At 46.0% G+C, this 18,960-nt stretch overlaps 1 protein-coding gene across 2 annotated transcripts; it reads left to right on the top strand.

Moving 5' to 3' along the window:
- The first annotated feature begins 1,634 nt into the window (after positions 1 to 1,634).
- dla (deltaA) lies at positions 1,635 to 16,037 on the top strand. 2 transcript variants are annotated; one of them, XM_037108494.1, is made up of 12 exons: positions 1,635 to 1,769; positions 10,183 to 10,451; positions 10,641 to 10,943; positions 11,243 to 11,303; positions 11,404 to 11,661; positions 12,723 to 12,783; positions 12,890 to 13,020; positions 13,436 to 13,605; positions 13,866 to 14,082; positions 14,188 to 14,968; positions 15,072 to 15,180; positions 15,290 to 16,037. In XM_037108494.1, the coding sequence occupies exons 2-12, from the start codon at positions 10,383 to 10,385 to the stop codon at positions 15,293 to 15,295; spliced, it is 2,166 nt and encodes a 721-aa protein (XP_036964389.1). In that variant the 5' UTR covers positions 1,635 to 1,769; positions 10,183 to 10,382; the 3' UTR covers positions 15,296 to 16,037. The 2 variants fall into 2 exon arrangements, with proteins under 2 accessions (XP_036964389.1, XP_036964396.1); XM_037108501.1 differs by lacking the exon at positions 1,635 to 1,769 and having other exon boundaries at positions 8,481 to 10,451; positions 13,866 to 13,965.
- Positions 16,038 to 18,960: the final 2,923 nt, after the last annotated feature.

The following is an 18,960-nucleotide window of genomic DNA, read 5'->3' as shown; positions in this document are numbered from 1 at the left end:
TGTTAGAGCAATAACCTCCGTTACACGTTTATAACCGGGATATAAACACTATCTGATGGAGGGACGAACCTGCAGCCGCTGAGTCAGCTCACATGTATCGTCTCACTCTCTCCTGTGCTGTCTGTTGTTCTGTTGTTGTTACTGTGAATTGTTTTTGATTTTTTTTCTGTGTTGTGCTGCAGAACGAGAACCTGCTGAGAACCAGTTTTAATTCAGACAGATGAGATTAAATGCAGCACATTTTAACATCTGTAATCTTGCTTTTAATTAGTCTCTTCATGAACCAGGATAAATGTGTGTGTCTGCAGTCTGTGGATATGTTGAAACTTCCCATTTTTCTTAAGGTTTGTTTCTTTTAAAAAACAACTTGGTTCAGGTACGTTTTGGCTTGAAACACAGTCAGCTCATATACATGTAATGTGAACACTGTATGACACTTACAAATTCTGAAACACATCTTTTGTTTGCATGTCAACATTTGATTCTTTTTCCTCCAAATTAACCAGAACATGGATCCATCTTCTGGTGCTGGTCCTTGTAATAAACGTCAGTTAATAGCCTCTTATAAAGCATTATGTTATGCTTTTAATTAATAAGACTATGTAAATAAGAGCATAATAAACATTCATATTGTTAGATTACAAGACATTAGTAAGCTCTTGACAAACTTGTTACAGATGCTTATAAATGTTAATTAAAGCCTCACGAGCTTCTTTCTCTTTTTATTGAGTTTAACTGAAGTCTTTATCAAGATTTTTTGTTGCTTAATTAAATGTATTTTTCATTTTCAGATCTAAAAACTAAATCAGAGTTATTAGATACTTAATTAATGCTTAAGCATCTATTAACTCACCTGTAAGTGCTTATAAATTGCTTATAATTTAACAATAAATGTGTTTATGATGCTTATTGATATTGATAAGTATCGTTCAGGGACTTCTAAGGGCATAATTCCCTGTAAACTAATGTTTATCATAAGAACCAGAGATTCCCATATTGACAACATGATGCAGAGATGGTTGTTTGATTTTTTAAGGTCGCCGCAGCTTTTAAAGGCCTCCGTGTTGGTTTGTACGTTCAGACATGAATCAAGTCTGAATTTCACAGTCGACATTAAACTTGGACGTTGGTGTAGCACGAACATGGTTAAAGGACTGAGGGTGTTGTGTGTCGTTTGGATTGGACGCTGCGGCTCGTCACTTGAAATGTGATCTTGCTCTGTGACAGGTATGAACGTGCTGAACAGGCCCAGATGTCAATAACACCAACGTGATGGGAAAATCTTTTGGAAGAAATGTGTTCATCTCTCCAGCAGAACTCCAGACTTTTATGCCAAGAAATACTGACGCTCGTCTGGAGGTCTGTCCAGAGGTCCATTTCCTTTCGAGGACACTTTTTATTGTTTTTTACACCTTATTGGTTTGCAGCGCTCAGCAGAGTAAACACCTGAACTGATGATGTTAGTTTAATAGATGGATAAAATCGATCTGCCTTGATAAGATCGGTGTCCGTGTCTGCAGACTGAAAGATGAACTTTGCTACTTTTATGGTTTGAGTCTAAAGGTTGACGTGTGGACTGGATTTTATAAGATGTGCTGATAGTGTGGCGTCAAAGTGAAAGAAAAACCATTAAAACCTCTTCTTGTTGTGGAAGGATTGAGAGGAGACCTGCAGCTGTGATCGCTCGTCTTTGAAGTCAACAAAAAAAGGACCGCCGTGAATCTTCAAGTCCGGCATCTATGATCGAGCTTCCTCGACTACAATCTGCTGTAAGTTTTTGCACCGTCACTCAGATTTATGATCGCTCTTTGTATCATCAAGGGCTCCATTTCACTGGGGCCTGGTCGTCAGATTCGTCCAGGTTACCGTGTCGTGCACTGTAACCCTGCTCCGAGTTTGTCATCATTAATGTTCAGCCAAAAAACGTGTTGCTCCGCTGTGGCCTTTCTCAAGAGTCTCCTCCAAGTCCTTTTTAATGCTCTCCACTGGCCTGTGGCCCTGGCCGCAGGGAGCATTGTCATGGTGCTGAAGGTGGAGGGGATGCTGGGAGGAGGTGTGTGTGTGTGTGTGTGTGTGTGTGTGTGTGTGTGTGTGTGTGTGTGTGTGTGTGTGTGTGCAGGGGGAGGAGGGGGGCATGACGCTGCAGCAGTGGCAGCTGGCGGCCCAGCTTGCAGGGGCCATCTCTTCACAATGGAGAGCCTTCCCCCTGGGGCCAGTGATTTAGGACAGGGCTCTCTGGACAGGCCCCTGGAGAGGAGGCGAGAGGACACTGGCTTTGGAGGAACGCACCCTCTCTCCCTCCCACCTCCACCTCCCCTCCTTCTCCTCCTTGTCTTGTCCTCTAAAGCTTCCCTGCTGGTTGCCGTGCCCCCCCCAGCTCCTCCACACACACTCCTGACACCCTCCCCTCATCCCACCGTGGCTAAGCTCTCTCCTGGGACGAGCAGCCTGGCCTCTGGACGGGGAGCATTCCTGAGGTGTAGCACGCTAGCCGGACACAAAAGGGGGACGACAACAGGTGCGTGTGGATCCTCTGTCGTCCAGCGGCAGCTGAGAGATAGGGACGGGGGGCTATTATGGCGCCATTATCCACCGCTGCTCTACCGTTGGGCTGTTGGACCTCTTTTCTCGAACAAAAACAAGGCTTTTTATGTGTAACCTGGTCTTGTACCCACCCTGCTCCGACAAGCCTCTCTTTCATCCTCCTACCCCAGCTAGCACCTGCCACCCCCGGGCCCTCAAAAACAAACCCAACGGCCACTTATCCCAAGACTGGACTCAATTCAGTCCAACCCCAACTGCAAGAAAACCTGAGCCCACTTGTTTAAAACAGCCACCACTTCATACTGGAGCCATAGAAATTATCCAGGCAGCCACCTCTGTACACCACCCAGCCTTCCCCCTCCTCCCTCCCTCCCTCCCTCCTCTGTCCCTCTGAATTATGTTATGTCTCAAATGAGCAGTCATACAGCAGATTGTTCGGTGCAGCCACTTGATATAACTGGTGACAATGCCTCTAACAGAGCGAGTGTCCTGGGGGGATAGGCAGTATTTGGTTACTGCATCCCTGATCTCTCCCCATTGTGGTCGGCTCCGGGTCCCAGGGAAGGTTGAAAGGGGGTTTGGGGAGGGGGACATGTGCGCATATGTGGGCCCACAACGCAGGTGCCTACATCTGTTCATTTCTGGGCAGATGCTCATGGTTGTAGAGATAGAGAGGGAGAGTTTGAGAGAGAAAGGGGAGGGCAGGGCAGGGGAGGTGGACTTCCTCCATTTACTCTCCCATCATTCATACTGGTGATTAAACCTCCACAGGACAACAGCAGAGGAGAGCGGAGGGAGACAAACAGAGAGTTGCTCTTCTTCTGGTCGCAAAAACAGCCACGAGTTTAGTTTTTTTCAACATTAAATACAGTGAATGGATGGAAGTATTTTGGTCTTGGTCGATGTTTTGGATCCACAAACAACTTGTACTCTCCAGCCACTTGAAAAAACGTGTAATTCCAAAAACAAAATGTCAAAATTTACAATGCTAAAGAAAGCGAGAAAACAAAAGTTTTTGTATCCGTCCTTTATCTGGATCTACACATAAAGTTAACATGGTCGTTTCTGGGCCGACACCCATCCTCCATCCACGTTTTTTTGAAATCTGCTTGTTGTTGTTTGAGTTCTCCTGCTGACAAACCAACAAACCAACGGGTGAGAGTATAACCTCCCTGGTGAAGATAATATATTTACAGAACAAAAATGGCAGTCACTTTGTCCCGCTTCCCAGATAGGAATTAATCCTGATCCTGATCCTAATCCTGTTCATGTTTTCTTCCATAACAAATGAAAAATAATCTTGAAGAAACCAACAAAACTACAAAACATCTTTAAGAAAAAAATTGTAATGGGCATTTTTCAGTCAGTCAATTTATTGAACTGAATCACCACCATCAGTGTTGGACGTCGCTGAAGCTCTTGTGGCTGAATGAGCAGAATCCCTTCAGCCAGCCTCCAACATCTGCCTGAACCCAGGAGACTGGAGCCTTTTTACAGAAGCAGAAGTAACATATTGTTCCATTTTGGGTGTCCACATACTTTTGTCAGGACGACATTATGTGCTGATCTCAGCAGGGATTTTATTGTTATATGATTTTATTGTGTTGTGGTATCGCTGAGCAAACAGAGCCAGCGCCACTTTGTTCTCCACTTTCATTTTCACATACGATAATTAAGGTTTATGATTATTTTTCAACTAGTACCTATTTCCTGTAAGTCACCTCACATCTGTGACGAATTAAACCAAAACAAAACAAAGAGTGAGCGGATCAGGTGCCAACATTTCTTTTAACTTAATGATGGGACACCAGCTAAAAGTGAGCTATTGTATTGTATTTTCTGAATTGTTGCGATGGCAACTGTGTGAATTTCCTTAGTGGGAAAAAATGTTTTTTTCATATATATTTCCAACAGCACATGGGTGAAGAGTTAGCGTGTTAGCATGTAAACATGTGCCAGTACCACTAAAGCACAGCGGAGACTGATGGTTGATTCAGCAGGTATTTGGTCACTGGAGGAGCTTCATGTGGCCATTTGATGTTCGTTTTGTTTTGTTTTTGTTGGTTTGTAGGATTGATTACATGAAAACTACTGATAGTATTTTCCTAAAACTTGGGTAGAGGATGTGTCCCGGCCCAGAATAGGCCCACTTAATTTTTGGTGCTGATCCGAGCAGTGGGATAGGTCCTGGAATTTCTTTAACATTGCTAGACAGGGCGTTGTTTGACATTTTTGTGGGAATAATGATTGGACCTTTATGTATTGATCTGATGTGTACAGGGTCATTTTGATGTTTTAAGGATGTTTTTTGAATTCATTTTGGACAAACTTAATATATGTGACCCTCGTGGATCAATCATCGAGTCCCTCTGTAATAACTCCACACTGTTCTTAGACCAGCCTCAGACTTTTTACCTCATTAACATTTTTTTTAACTTTATAAACACAATTTTAATGTTTGTTTAACCCTCAGCTCGACATCATTACAGCAGCTTGATCTCTAACTCCAGTATTTGTTGTGGGTAAACGTGGCTCGCGCACAGTATCAGTTGTGTGAGTTATCGATTTTATTCACAGGGACCCGCATATGTTGCGGTGCGTCACCCCGGGGTGCGCCGGCAGATGTGTTTTCATAAACACTGGCACGCGACTGGCCACGTACAGCTCCCTCTTTACCTCCCCCTTAGCTCCCCAGTGTCTCTGCACACACACACACACACACACACACACACACACACACACACACACACACGACCCCCCTCCCCTCTCACACACTTACAACGCACACACACACTTGCAGCCGCGTCTCTGGGCCCCCCACGTAATTACTGCGGCACTCTTCCCATAAACTTAAGCTCAGCACGTCTCCAGTAACAGCAACGTATGCAAATGAGACAGCAGCCCGGACCGGGAGGCTCGAGGAGCCGTGGGAAGCCGTGGGGAGCCTCGCGGAGCCCTGAAGAGCCCTGGGGAGCCGCGGATCTGGCCTGTGGCCCCCGCTTCCAGCAGCTGGCCACAGTAATCTGATCTGGACACAAAGGCCTGTTGATCTGTGCGTTTGAGCAGGTAAACCAGGGCGAACCGGCCGGAGGGAGACGCTCCGGGTCTGGGCTCAGATCACTGGACATGTTACAGAACTTTAAGGATGATGTGACAATTCATGGCTCAAAAAAAGCCTCTAAGGAAATAAAAATGTAGATTTAAATTTGTAGCGATGACAATAAAACACTCACAAACATCATACTGATTTTATTGAAATTATTCTAATTGTCCATGTGAATTTTTCTTCGTCATTTCTCGCCACGTTGACCACAGTTTTTTGTGCGTGCGCGTCATTAAGGACTCGGAGGAGGCGCGCGTGAAAACACCTCCTGAGAAAGTGCTGATTCAAAAGCTGCCTTTTCCTAAAGATTCACCACTCGCCGACATTCAGCACGAGTGGCCTCTGAGACACCCGCCTCCCTCCTCCTCCTCCTCCCACCTCCTCCCTCCTCCTTGTCTCAGCTCCATCCAACCGTGCTGGTCTGGTGCCTTGCTCCTCCCGCATCGTTCCGGGTTTGGAACCACCAACCCTGGCACCATCACGGGCTCGGCTCACTGCGCTCCACAAGCTTTCACTCAAGATGTGTCAATATTTAGCACAATGATGAGGTATCAGTGTTAGGAAGAAAAAAATCAATTGATTATGACGCCGCAGCACCTCCTCCTCCTCCTCCTCCTCCTCCTCCTCTCCCTCCCCAATCACCGCTTCATATGATCGATATCGTGTGATGCGCGCCGTGTTTACGTTCCCACGAGTGACCATGTGGTGTCTCCTCTTCGGGGACCAAAAAAGGAAAAAAAAAAAAAAAAACCTCCTGGCTTCCCCCTCGCCATATGGCCCCGGAGGGCCCATACCGTTACAGGTCCTTTAACATGCTTCCAGTTGAGTGTAGACGGAGCCCGGTGGACAGAGGCGCATAGAGACGTGCGCTTCAGGCCGGAGGAGGGAAGGAGGGAGGGGAGGGAAGCAGGGAAATAAACGTCGTTTTCGGGATGTGGAGGGGGGGGGTAGTTAGTGGCAGATGGCTTGTAAGGGTCTGTCCGCGTCTGAAGGCGTGTCGTGGTCCTTCACTGAAGACCCCCTTCCTCCCTCCCTCCTGCATTCACAATCAATGGAAATTAAAGCGCAGAGAATGGATGAATAGTCAGACCCCGAGTCACCCTTTTTTGTTTGGCGCAGCTACTGGTGGGCAGGAGTTAAACTACAGCAGCCCCCTACAGTAGCACTTTAGTTAAACAGTCAGAGCTCAGCCAGCAGCTTCTTGGCCACAAGGAGAAATATATACTGTGGAGACAAACTGTGTCCAAACTGGGCACAGGTTCCATCCCCACCGGGTCAGATCCTGCTGCAGTCTGAGTCCAGGTTAACTCAGATCACCTCTGGTGCTGCAGCTCAGGGTCTTCACAGTGCTGCTCAGGTTTAGATGCATTTATAGTGAAATGTTTTGTTCCTCTGGTGGTCAAATGTATGAGAACTCAACTCAAAGAGTAAATTAATACATCAGGGCTCAAACAACCGGCAAAGGACCGAGCTTCAGTGAGATTTAGGATGAGGACTTTTTAATCTTGAGTTTTGAATTCAGTTATTCCAGTTGTGTTCATACTTAAAGGAACAGTTCACCCAAAAATGAAAATTCAGCCGCCATCTCCTCCCTCTGTGCTGATGTAACGTCATCCATGTACAGCTCCAAACAGTTTGGACCTTCATGACAAAACGACTTGGCAACCTATAAATAATGATTCTATTCTCCACTCGCCACGAGAAATCAAGTCTCCAGAAGCCCCGAGATCACAAACTGATTTAAAAAGATGTTTTTTCACTGCTAAGCTAAAAGCACACATCCGTTTCAAGTGGTTACACGAGCTTGAGTGAGCGTCAAGGGAGTAAATCACATCTTTTGGAATCAATTTGGGATCTCGGAGCTTCAGGACAGTTGGATCACCCAAAACAAGCTGTTTGGACATTTATACATCTTATTATGTTTGTTTGTTTCTGTCTTAAAACAAGTTTTCTGTCTCCTTCAGGTGTTTAGCAGAATTCTGCATCTCTGTTTTGCTAAGAAGCTCCAGAAATGTTTGGTGGACTACGACACTTCACCTGATTTTATATCATCAGGAGGAAGGAGAGGATGGTGGAATTTTCATTTTTGGGTGAACTGCTCCTTTAACTTCAGCCTCTCTCTCCCTCTGCCTGCCTGACTTTAAAGGTTTTCAAGCTGACATTTGTCTCCACAGAGACTTTATGGAAGCTGTAAAACATGTCGGAGTGTCTCTCCTGAAGACTGATGAAGCCTCTGGAATGATAATCGATCCTCTCCTGTGAGTCTCTCGGAGGTTAATCGTGATGGTCACGGTTCAGCCCGGAGAAAAGCAGAGCTGGACGGGTTTATTAATGGAGGAGGACTCTGTTTGGTTGTTGCTGCCATTGATTGGAGGTAATAAGTAACCAGGGACACCGGAGCGCTGCTGCGGGTGAGAGAGAGAAAGGATGGAGCAGCAGCAGGTAGCGACAGAAAGATGAAGCCGTGACGCGCATATCTCAACACAGTGACGCAATTTACGCGCACGGTACGGTGGCCCGCGCGTGCAGCTTTTGCCTTTGGTCCCCATTATACAGCAGGAAAAAAAATCACACTTCTAATGAACGACCTAATTAAGAAACAACCCCCACCTTCCTCCTCCTCCTCCTCCTCCTCTCTGCAAACCTCCTGCTCCTTATCCACACGCACGCGCGCCCCACACCACCCTCACGCACAAGTTCAATAATGATCTGTGTGTTTTTTTACTCGCGTGCCACACAGGAAGAAAAAGAAGAAGAAGAAGAAGAAGAAACATGGGAGCGATATTTGTTCGGTTATGTTTGATGTGTGAGGTAAAAAGTGTGTGTGTGTGTGTGTGTGTGTGTGTGTGTGTGTGTGTGTGTGTGTGTGTGTGTGTGTGTGTGTGGAGGGAGCATTGTGTGTGGGACGTGTGGGCGCGCGCTCAGCCCAAGGGGAAGCGCGCGCACGCTGTTATTGAGGGGAGAGCAGGTGCTGGACGAATTACCATACAGCTGAGGGGGGAGAGAGAACTTCTCCTCCACCACACACACAATAACAAAAAGTTCCCCCTCATGTTGGCCACGCGAGCGACTCCGGTGCGCGCGCGCCCGCTTGCGCGCACACACACACACACACGTCTATATGCATGAGCACACGCGTTTTTCTCCTCCTCCTCTTCTTCTTCTTCTCCTTTCTTTAATCTCAGGCCGGAGAAAGAGAAGAAGGGGAGAGCAAAATGGAAAAACGCAGCAGAGTCCAGCCCCTCCAGTCGTTTACCTCACCGCGCAGCTCTGCCAAGGAATGTTTTCTCTCTTTTTTTAAAGTCTTTTGAGTCGATTCAAAGCATCAAATTCTTCCCACAACCAGAAATACCAAAATTTTACAGGGTGTGTGAGGAGGAGGAGGAGGAGGAGGAGGAGGGGTGTAAACAATTAACTGAGTCAGGGGATTTGACCAAGAAACATTTCTTCTTCTTCTTCTTCTTCTTCTTCTTCTTGTCTGAATCAACTTCACACTCTTTATTTTATATTTTGGCACTTTATCCAAACAAAAAAAAAACATGTTAAGACGCACAAAGACGTTTGTCCAGTGAGGCAACAGCTGGAGGGATCAGTCCAGCCACACGTCACCAACATCCTGTCAGCAGCAGATCTGTCGTGTGTGTGTGTGTGTGTGTGTGTGTGTGTGTGTGTGTGTGTGTGTGTGTGTGTGTGTGTGTGTGTGTGTGTGTGTGTTTACATTATGGTTCAATCTACAGAGAAGAGATGTTCACTGGAACATTAATATTTCTAGGGGAACTGGTGTGTGTTCAAAAAGGAATAATTCCATTTCCTTCTCATCCTGTAAACATTTCCTCCTTCAACAGGTTATCTGAAGCCTCCTCCTCCTCCTCCTCCTCCTCCTCCTCCTCCTCCTCCTCCAGGAGACTCACAATCTTTCTTTTTTTAAAAAAAAGTTTCACCTCTCGTTTGCTAGAAATACTTTCACACGTCTTCCATTTTAACGCTGCTGCTGCTGCTGCTGCTGCTGCTGGGGGGCTGCAGGGAGGCTGTTGGGGTACTTGCATGGGATCCCATTGTGGAGAGCCGGGCCAGATTGGGAGGTGAAGTCGGGGAGGAGGAGGAGGAGGAGGTGGAGGAGGACGAGGACGAGGAGGAGGGGGGCGTCCATTTGCATGTTATTACCATAGCATGTGTCAGGCCGTATATAACAGGCTGCAGGCGGCCTTGGCTGGAGACAGACGCACAGTTCACAGTGAGGAAAGACATTAGGAGGAAGAAGGAAGCATGTTGGACCAGTGACAAATCTGTCCTTGGGTTAGACCAAGACCTTCACACAAAAAGCTACTTCCTAAAAATCCTCCACTTTCTTCCACTAAAACCAAACCAAACAAACACGGAACCCTTCGTCTTCTTCTTTTTTTACTCTCTTTACGCATTGGATTAACGCTTTCTAACGGAACTGGAGGACTTCTCTGTTTTTGTTTTTTTCTTTTGAACGCGCACTCGCACAAGTTCACAGATCTTTGTTTTTATTTTATTTTTTTGTTTTGAAGGATTGGGATTTATCCTCTTCTCGCTCCTCGGGACATGAGTGAGAGCGGCGCGGCTGACAGCGGCAGCAGTTGATGCGAGAACCCCGTGAGGCGACAGAAACGTGCTCGATGCATCTTCCTCAGAGGGATTGAACAGGAGGAGGCACCCTGAGGACAAGCCGAGCCCCGAGACTTTTTACTTTATTTATTTATTATTTATTATGTATTTATTTAATATGGGGCGCGCCATCCTGCTGACTCTCGCCGTCATGTCCATGTTGCTGTGCCAGGTAAGCTCCTCAATCTTTATATTCTTTTTCTCCAAACAATGAACCATCACCCCCTCCTCCTCCTCCTGCTGCTGCTGCTGCTCCTGCTCTCCCTCCACCCCTCCCACCACAACACTCACTCATACACGCGCGGTGTATGTGTGTGTGTGTGTGTGTGTGTAGTTAATGAGACGTTGCTTTCCTCCGCAGGGGTTTTGTTCGGGAGTTTTTGAGCTGAAGTTGCAGGAGTTCCTAAACAAGAAGGGAGTACAGGGCAACAAAAACTGCTGTAAGGGAGGCCTGACGTCGTCTTTCCAGCAGCAGTGCGAATGTCAAACCTTCTTCAGGATCTGTCTCAAGCACTACCAGCCCAACGCCTCCCCGGAGCCCCCGTGCACCTACGGCGGCGCCGTGACGCCCGTGCTCGGCTCTAACTCCTTCCAGGTCCCCGATGTCATCCCCGAGAGTTCATTCAGCAACCCCATCAGGATAAACTTCGGCTTCACGTGGCCGGTAAGTGGAAACATTCATGTCCATATTCACTGTTTGAAGCGCAGGAGACAGAATCGCGCCATTTTTTGTTGTTGTTGATGTAAATCCGTGCGTAAAAACGCGCCGCGGCACGTTGTCTGACCGCAGCTTTAGAGCCGAGAGCGCACACAAAGTTTACAGGTGTTGAGTTTCAGCAGATCGGGTTGGGCGGTTTGTGTTGAGCACAGAGCGCGTATGGCACAGTCGCCTCCGGCCTCTGCTTGATGTTATCGCCACGTCTCCGCTGGCCACCTGTCTCATGAAGCCATTTCTGTTCCCAGGGGACCTTCTCACTGATCATTGAGGCATTACACACCGACTCCAAAGACGACCTCTCCACAGGTAGGAAACAAACACCCTTCCATTTTCAATCTTTATCACATTCTCGCACTTTCTCGTGCCTTAACCCTCAACTTCCCCCCCTCCACATGTGCACTTTCAGAGAATCCAGAGCGCGTTATCAGCACCATGACCACACAGAGGCATCTCACGGTGGGAGATGACTGGTCTCAGGACCTGCACACCGGCGGCAGGACGGAGCTCAAGTACTCGTACCGCTTCGTGTGCGACGAGCACTACTACGGGGACGGCTGCTCGGTGTTCTGCCGGCCCAGAGACGACGCCTTCGGCCACTTCACCTGTGGAGAGCGCGGGGAGATCGTGTGCGACGCCGGGTGGAAGGGACAGTACTGCACTGAACGTGAGTAACACAACTTCTTGTTATTGTGTCAGGAGTGTGTGTGTGTGTGTAGACGTGTGTGTGTATTTCAAGACACAAACTGAAAGAATATATAATCTGAGATATTTAAAAAAAATAAATAAATAAAAACGCAATTAAGTTGTTTTAAACTTCAAATAAACAGATTATACAGTGACGTAAAGGTGTTATTTGTTTTTTAAAAAAGTGTAGAAAACATAAAGTGTTAATAGTTAATTTTCTCTGGTGGGTCTGTAATCAGATCCTCTGAGTGCCGTTAGAAGGCAACTTGTGCGTAAACACCACACGCACCCCCTCCTCCCTCACACACACACACACACACACACACACACACGACCACTTGATTTATTCTAAGGAAAGTTTTTTGGGGAATAATCTCACGCGTGCCATAAATTTACATGCTACCTTCCGATTCGTTACTCTCGGAGTGGGCCGGGCGCTGATTGGCCGAGGCGGGGGAGGTATTGTTTGAAGTGGGCAGCTGCCGGCAGAGAGGAGACAATGGAGCAGCTGTCGCGCACTGGCAACACACTCGCCAGCTGTCCACTCTTATCTGCCCCAATCCGAGACATTAAGGGGAGTGTGTGTGTGTGTGTGTGTGTGTGTGTGTGTGTGTGTGTGTGTGAGTCAGTGAGTGTGTGTGCGCACAGAATGAATAAAAGAGTTTTGACCCGCAGCGAAGAAGAAAAAAAAAGAGGGTGGTGGGGTGGGTTGAGGGGGTCTCTGTGTGTGTGTGTGTGTGTGTGTGTGTGTGTGTGTGCGCACACTCTCTGTGGCACACACACACACACACACACACACACACACACACACACTCTCCTTTGTCTCAGCACTATGTTAAGCAGAAAATTCTTCCACGGTGATAAGGAGATTGAGTTTAAGGTAACAGCTAATGGGTTTCAAGAGCCTCTGCTTTCTTTTATTTTAATGACTTTTTGGGGGGTTTTAGGTTTTAAGTTTCATATCTTGAGGAGAAAACTGAACCATGAGTCTGTATTTAAGTTGTTTTTGTAAAAAGTCTAAAAAGGTGTTTTTTTTTACAGCGATCTGCCTGCCGGGCTGCGATGAAGAGCACGGCTTCTGTGAGAAACCCGGAGAGTGCAAGTAAGTTTGTCTCCACTGGTTCACTGGGGCATTAATTAATTAGTGGGACACATGAGGTAATGTGAGTGGACTGACCGGTGTTCCCTCCCTAATTGGACAACAACAGGTGCAGAGTGGGATTCAAAGGCCGCTACTGCGACGAGTGCATTCGTTACCCGGGCTGCCTCCACGGGACCTGCCAGCAGCCCTGGCAGTGCAACTGTCAGGAGGGCTGGGGAGGACTCTTCTGCAACCAAGGTGAGGAGAGAGAGTGATCAATGATCGGGTGATTGGCTGATCAAGGTTGTTGAGGCTCAGGTTGTGAAGAAAATGAAGTACATCTGGAAGAATATCAGCTGAAAAAAGATGTTTTTTCAACTCCAGTCCAGACCCATTTTCACAGTTTTTCACTAGGCAAATTTCCGTGTCATCTCTGATCGATCATCATTGAAAGCTGGTAAAAGTTTAGTCGTCACTGTGGTAAAGACACAACAACAGAGTTGCAGTTGTCTCCAAGTGAACAGCTCAGACAGGAAACAAAAAAAAAAAACACTGGAAGAAGAGAAAGAGTCGAGTGTGCCGGAGGACAAAAAAGACATTCTGTCGCCGCTGCTGTTGTCCCGCCATGTGTTGTGCTGTGGCTAATCCACATGTGTTCGCTGTGTCTTTCCAGATCTCAACTACTGCACTCACCACAAGCCCTGCATGAATGGAGCCACTTGTAGCAACACTGGTCAGGGCAGCTACACCTGTTCCTGCAAGCCCGGCTTCACTGGGGCCAGCTGTGAGATCCAGGTCAACGAATGCGCTGGAAACCCCTGTCGCAACGGAGGGAGCTGCGCTGTAAGTGTTGTTTTAACTTCTTAAGACGTCTTGGAATGAGAATAGTGACATCCTGTCAACTGTGGCTCACACGTGTCACAAGCCTTCATCCCGTCTCTTCCATCTCATTCTTGTGACTGCGCATTAAGCCAGAAAAGCTTCCAAAACAATGGAACAGATACGACGAGAGGCTTAGTGAGATGTAAAGACGTTCAGCTTGTAGCAGCTGCATTTGCCAGACAGATCTTGATGTCGAGCCTGTTCTATTTTCTCCCCTACAGGATTTGGAGAACACATATACCTGCACTTGCCCTCACGGTTTCTATGGCAACAACTGCGAGCTGAGTGCCATGACGTGCGCTGATGGGCCCTGCTCCAACGGTGGCCGCTGTGCTGACAACCCTGACGGAGGCTACTTCTGCCAGTGCCCCACAGGATACGCCGGGTTCAACTGCGAGAAGAAGATTGACCACTGCACCTCCGGCCCCTGCTCCAACGGTAAGACTGGTGTCACTGAAGTTTTGCAGATTTCTTTCCGAGTTCCTTATGGATCTGCGCAATTTATCGCTCCAACTTTCTGACCGTCTGTTCTTCTGTTCTCAGGTGCCCGTTGTGTGGATCTCGTCAACTCGTATCTATGTCAGTGTCCCGATGGTTTCACTGGCATGAACTGTGACCACACCGGGGACGAGTGCTCAATGTACCCTTGTCAAAATGGCGGGACGTGCCAGGAAGGTCTCGACGGCTACACATGCACCTGTCCGCCGGGATACACCGGCCGCAACTGCAGCTCACCCATCAGCCGCTGTGAACACAACCCTTGCCACAACGGCGCCACCTGCCACGAGAGAAACAACCGTTACGTCTGCGCGTGTGTTCCCGGCTACGGTGGCAGAAACTGTCAGTTCTTGCTTCCAGAGCACGCTGCCATCCGCGGGTCGGAGGTGCCTTGGATGGCTGTCGGGTCCGGTGTGGCCCTGGTGCTGCTGCTGCTGGCAGGCTGTGCCGTACTTGTTGGATTTTTCCGATCGAAATCCCAGCGCGGCGGTCAAATAGAAACCGCCGGTGAGGGAGAGACAATAAATAACCTGACCAACAACTGTCACCGGAGTGACAGGGACCTGGCGGTCAGTGTGATGCCAACGCCAGGCGTCAAAAATATCAACAAGAAGATGGACTTCTGCAGCGGCGACCCCGATGAAGGATCATCACCAGGGAGGAGCAGCTACAAGAGCCGCAATCCACCTGCAGACTACAACCTCGTACAAGAGGTCAACTATGAGCAGGTGGCTAAAGAGGCCATGCTTGAGGCGGCCTGCGAGGACAAGTGTCAATCCCTGGACTCATTTGAGTTCGAGGAGAAACGCAGCAAACGTTTAAAATGGTAAATATTTGTTTCTGAAAAGTTTCAGATCTCTCAGACAAACTGTTTGACTGAGGCTGTCTGGATCACTGAGCTAATGATGTTTGTTCTGTCTTTCCTGCAGCGATGCATCAGAAAAGAAAGCCCCAGAAATGTCTGCATGTGCGGACACCAAGTACAAATCTGTGTTTGTGATGTCAGAGGAGAAGGATGAATGTATAATTGCAACTGAGGTGAGTTCTGTTCACTTGAGTTTGTTTCACCTTTCAGTTTAACAGGACTTCTGTCTGTGAACACGTGGCCGACAAACTCTCATGTCTTATTTTGTTTTTGTCTCTGCAGGTGTAACGAGCCACCAATGGGCTGCCCGTTGCTCATTTGCTCTATGGGAGAGTTTTTATACTCCTTCAGATGCTGCTCTAACCCTAGGGGGAGGTGTCCCACCTTGAGACTGCTGCTGATACTGAGACGTTTAACTGATATTCAGAGTGAGCTGGTTCTCTACTGGAAACTAAGCGCAGGCAGCGGCGGCCTGTGGGATAAGAACTGGCGGGGTAAAAAAAATAAATAAATAAGAAAAAAGAAAAAAAAAGAAAAGTTTACGGTTGAAAGTAAACTGCCACTTAGCTTTCTGTTCTGCCTTTTATCGGGGAGAGGGGGTAGAAAAATAAATAAGATATAAACGGACGCTGTCTTGTGGCGATAACGTGCGACGCTACGATTTTTGTTTTTGCAACATTTGCACCCAGGCCTTTTCTTTAACCCACACGCCGTTGCTGAGCGCAGGAACTGCATCAAACGGTGGATGTTTGGCCATACTGGCCTGTTCTTCACGAGGCTGTTCACATGGGCTGTGCACCCATCACCACACCTGTGAAGACTGTATGTATACGTGATCACTGTGTTAAACTGAAGTGCGTTTTCTTCCCCCAAGCCCCTCCAAAACCATTTATGACATAGTATTGTTCATTTTTGTTCGTTTTTCTTTTTTGGGGGGGCACATGAAAACTTTGGTCTTAATTACATTTGAAAAAAAAAAATGTTGCTTTTTGATACAGATTGTCCTTTTTGTAAAATAAAGAAAGAAAAAACAAGAAAAAAGTTATGATTTAAAAAAAACTATGATTTAATTTAAGTTAATTTAATGATTTTGTGTTATTTTTATTTTGTATTGTATATTTGTGATGTTTGTTATGATTATTTAAGTTGGCTTTTCTTTTTTTTTTAATAATGATATTTGCAAAGGCACTTCAGGTCAATGGGACTTTTTTTTTTTTTTTTTTAAGAAAAATGTTATTTAAGAGGGATTGTACTGTACAAATTGTTATGTCACTGTCTCCTTTACCGTTTTTGAATGAAGGAATTAGCCAAGACTATTTTTCCAAATAAATATTGCTAAACATGAAACGTTTAATTGCATCCAACTTTTTTGTTTTGTTCCATCTTGCAGGCACTCTGAAAAAAACCCCACTTCTTTAGGGGTCTGTGAGCAAAGTTAATCAGTAACATCTGTTGTCTTCCCCTGGCGACCCCATAGTGGGCTTTTCTATGCCGACACTGTTGGCTACTGCCAGAAGTTGAAAGTGTCTCCCTGGAGACGGGAGAGGGGGCCTATTCATAAAAAACAATGTCCCTACGCTAGATTTACCACTCCTATTTCTCCTTCTAAAGAACAAGTCAGGTAATTCATGCCTCTAAAATTCAGATCAATGTAGAGTTACGCCTACTGGACGTCCAGCTCTTTGGGTTTTCTGGTTTTTCCACCCTTCCTGTTTCCTACCAAAAATAACTTTAGTGGCTTTTTTTTCTCACTTATAATCCTTCCACTGCTGTAAAGTTTTGTCACATTTAAACACAGACATCGTTACAGCGGGAAAAGCTTTTACTCTTTCACAATTAGCTCTTTAGATTCCCGTCAGTTTTCTTTCTTAATTGCCCCCACAAGGACGTTGATTGTTTTTCAAGACACAAATAACTGTAAATCATCAGCCCAGTAGAGTCGGCCTCTGGAGGGGTTTATAACCCCGCGGCATTATGGGAACAGACTTCAGCACAGACAATGATGGAATTGACAATGGGGCACACAAAAGGCCACCCTTGGGAGAGCCTGCGTGTCCCTCGGCATGCTGGGAGAAAAGAGAGTAACAGGAACAGATGTTGTTGAGTAACAGATGCCTTCTGGCCAGAGTTCAGCCACGACCAGCCAGACCTTCAAAGGTCCCGAGCTGCAGGGGAAAAAAGGAGAATATCTATGGGCCGTCAAGAAAAGACAGCTTCTACATTGTCCTGCTGATAAATATGTTGGGATTTTTGAGAAATGGCAGAGATAAGAGAACACCTCAGAGGACTTTTGTGTTGAGTGATGAATGCAGACAAAGAAACTACAGTAACACACAAAAGCATTCAGTCAACAATTTGAGGAACAAAGGAGTGTTTTTTTTCTACTATTTTTAAATAGTAGAGATCAAGAATTTAGCAGCTTTTAGTGGTCAGAACTCTGTGGGAAAAGTTTTTTTATTTTAAAATTAAAAGATGTGTGAAGACATATCTTTTAAACCTGACTGCGGGGGCTGTATGTTATTGTGACAGATGCCAGAACAGCCTTATCTTTATCCAGTAGACTAATGATTTCCTCCATTGATCCACTGGAAAAGATGAAAAATGGCCATAAGTTCTTTATTTTGACATTTAGTTCTTTATTTTGTCCACCACCAGCTAAACCTTCAAAGATATTACTTTAATATCACATAAACCAATTAATAAAATAGTAGTTGATGAAGTTTTTCTATGAGAGGTTTTCTGTTTTGATTTAACCCCCTTGTATCTGAAGCAACAGTTGTTTACCACATAAAATTTTACTGTAAATCTAGTCTTCCATTGGAAGTTATTTTCCCCAGTGAGAAGGTGAGAAGGTTTTTTTTTTACTACCTCTTTATGTCAAACACGATATATAAGTATATTTTTAAAAGTATGAGAAAAATATATACATGTAGCGCCCTGCTAATTTGTTTATATGGGTTTATAACATTCATTTCTGCTGTTAATATTACATCAAAATGTCCTATGTTTTGAAAGGCCTTTGAATGCATCAGTGTTCATTAACCTGTCGGATTGTTAGAGGGGCGGGACTAGTGGGAAAGGGAGGGAAAATGGAGAGAGACAGCGTAAAGATGAAGAAGTCCTAACGAACTTTCAAATAACTTTATGAAATAATATTTAGTTATCAGCCGGGAGTTTAGGCGAGTGATCGCGTGTTTTGTTACCGAACGTGTTTTAGAAGTGAGGGCTTGTTACTGGCGACAGCTGAACACCAGGACCGGACTGTTGCTAGCGGTTAGCATCGCTAGCTGCTAATCAGGAGACGCTGCAGAAGAGGTTGGACGTTAGACATTAACATCTGCTGCGGCCGGACCGAGCCTCGGCACAGAACCGAGCTTGAGGACGGGTCGCTTCCTCTTGGAGAAGGTTTTGGGGGATATTGCTGGATCGCTGTTCTGTGGTTCTGGTGAGTACCTTGACCTGCGGTTTGCACTTGGATTTCTGTATGAGCTCCAACATGGCGCCATAACTGGTACCAACTGAAACGCTTCAAAAACCCGGAAGTTAGCCATTGTGAAGGTTTCTAATGTGTGTGTGTTTATTGAATATGAAGTGAGTCTAAACACAGGAGAAATATACAAGCCACAAAGTTTAGACATTAAAACTGTTTAGTACCATTAAATCCTGGTGATGGTGTTTATATCGGATAAGATCTATAGTTACTGTTAAAGTGAACTGCATGGAAAAATGAATGCTCAGTAACAGTGTAGTTGCTATTGATAAACTAACATGGCCGCTCTGCTATTGAGCCAAGAGTCATTTTCAATGTGTGTTATTTATTAAGTAAAACATCCCAAATTATAATTTTTGGTAGCTCTCAACAATCAGCCCTCATGGAGTCAGATACATTAAAGGGGTATTCATGAAAATCATAAAGCAGAGTTGGGTGAGAGGGCTATAAACATACACAAAAG

The sequence above is a fragment of the Acanthopagrus latus genome, chromosome 1, assembly GCF_904848185.1.
Source record: "Acanthopagrus latus isolate v.2019 chromosome 1, fAcaLat1.1, whole genome shotgun sequence".
Classification (NCBI taxonomy): Eukaryota; Metazoa; Chordata; class Actinopteri; order Spariformes; family Sparidae; genus Acanthopagrus; species Acanthopagrus latus.
Note: the sequence above shows the minus strand (reverse complement) of the source record. Positions and strands in the feature narration are given on the sequence as shown.

Bases quoted from the DNA above. Each gene is read 5' to 3' on its own strand.
- dla (XM_037108494.1), top strand. From the start codon at position 10,383: ATGTATTTATTTAATATGGGGCGCGCCATCCTGCTGACTCTCGCCGTC. The intron at 10,452-10,640 runs GTAAGCTCCTCA...TTTCCTCCGCAG, and splicing joins TGTCCATGTTGCTGTGCCAG to GGGTTTTGTTCGGGAGTTTT. The intron at 11,662-12,722 runs GTGAGTAACACA...TTTTTTTTACAG, and splicing joins GGGACAGTACTGCACTGAAC to CGATCTGCCTGCCGGGCTGC.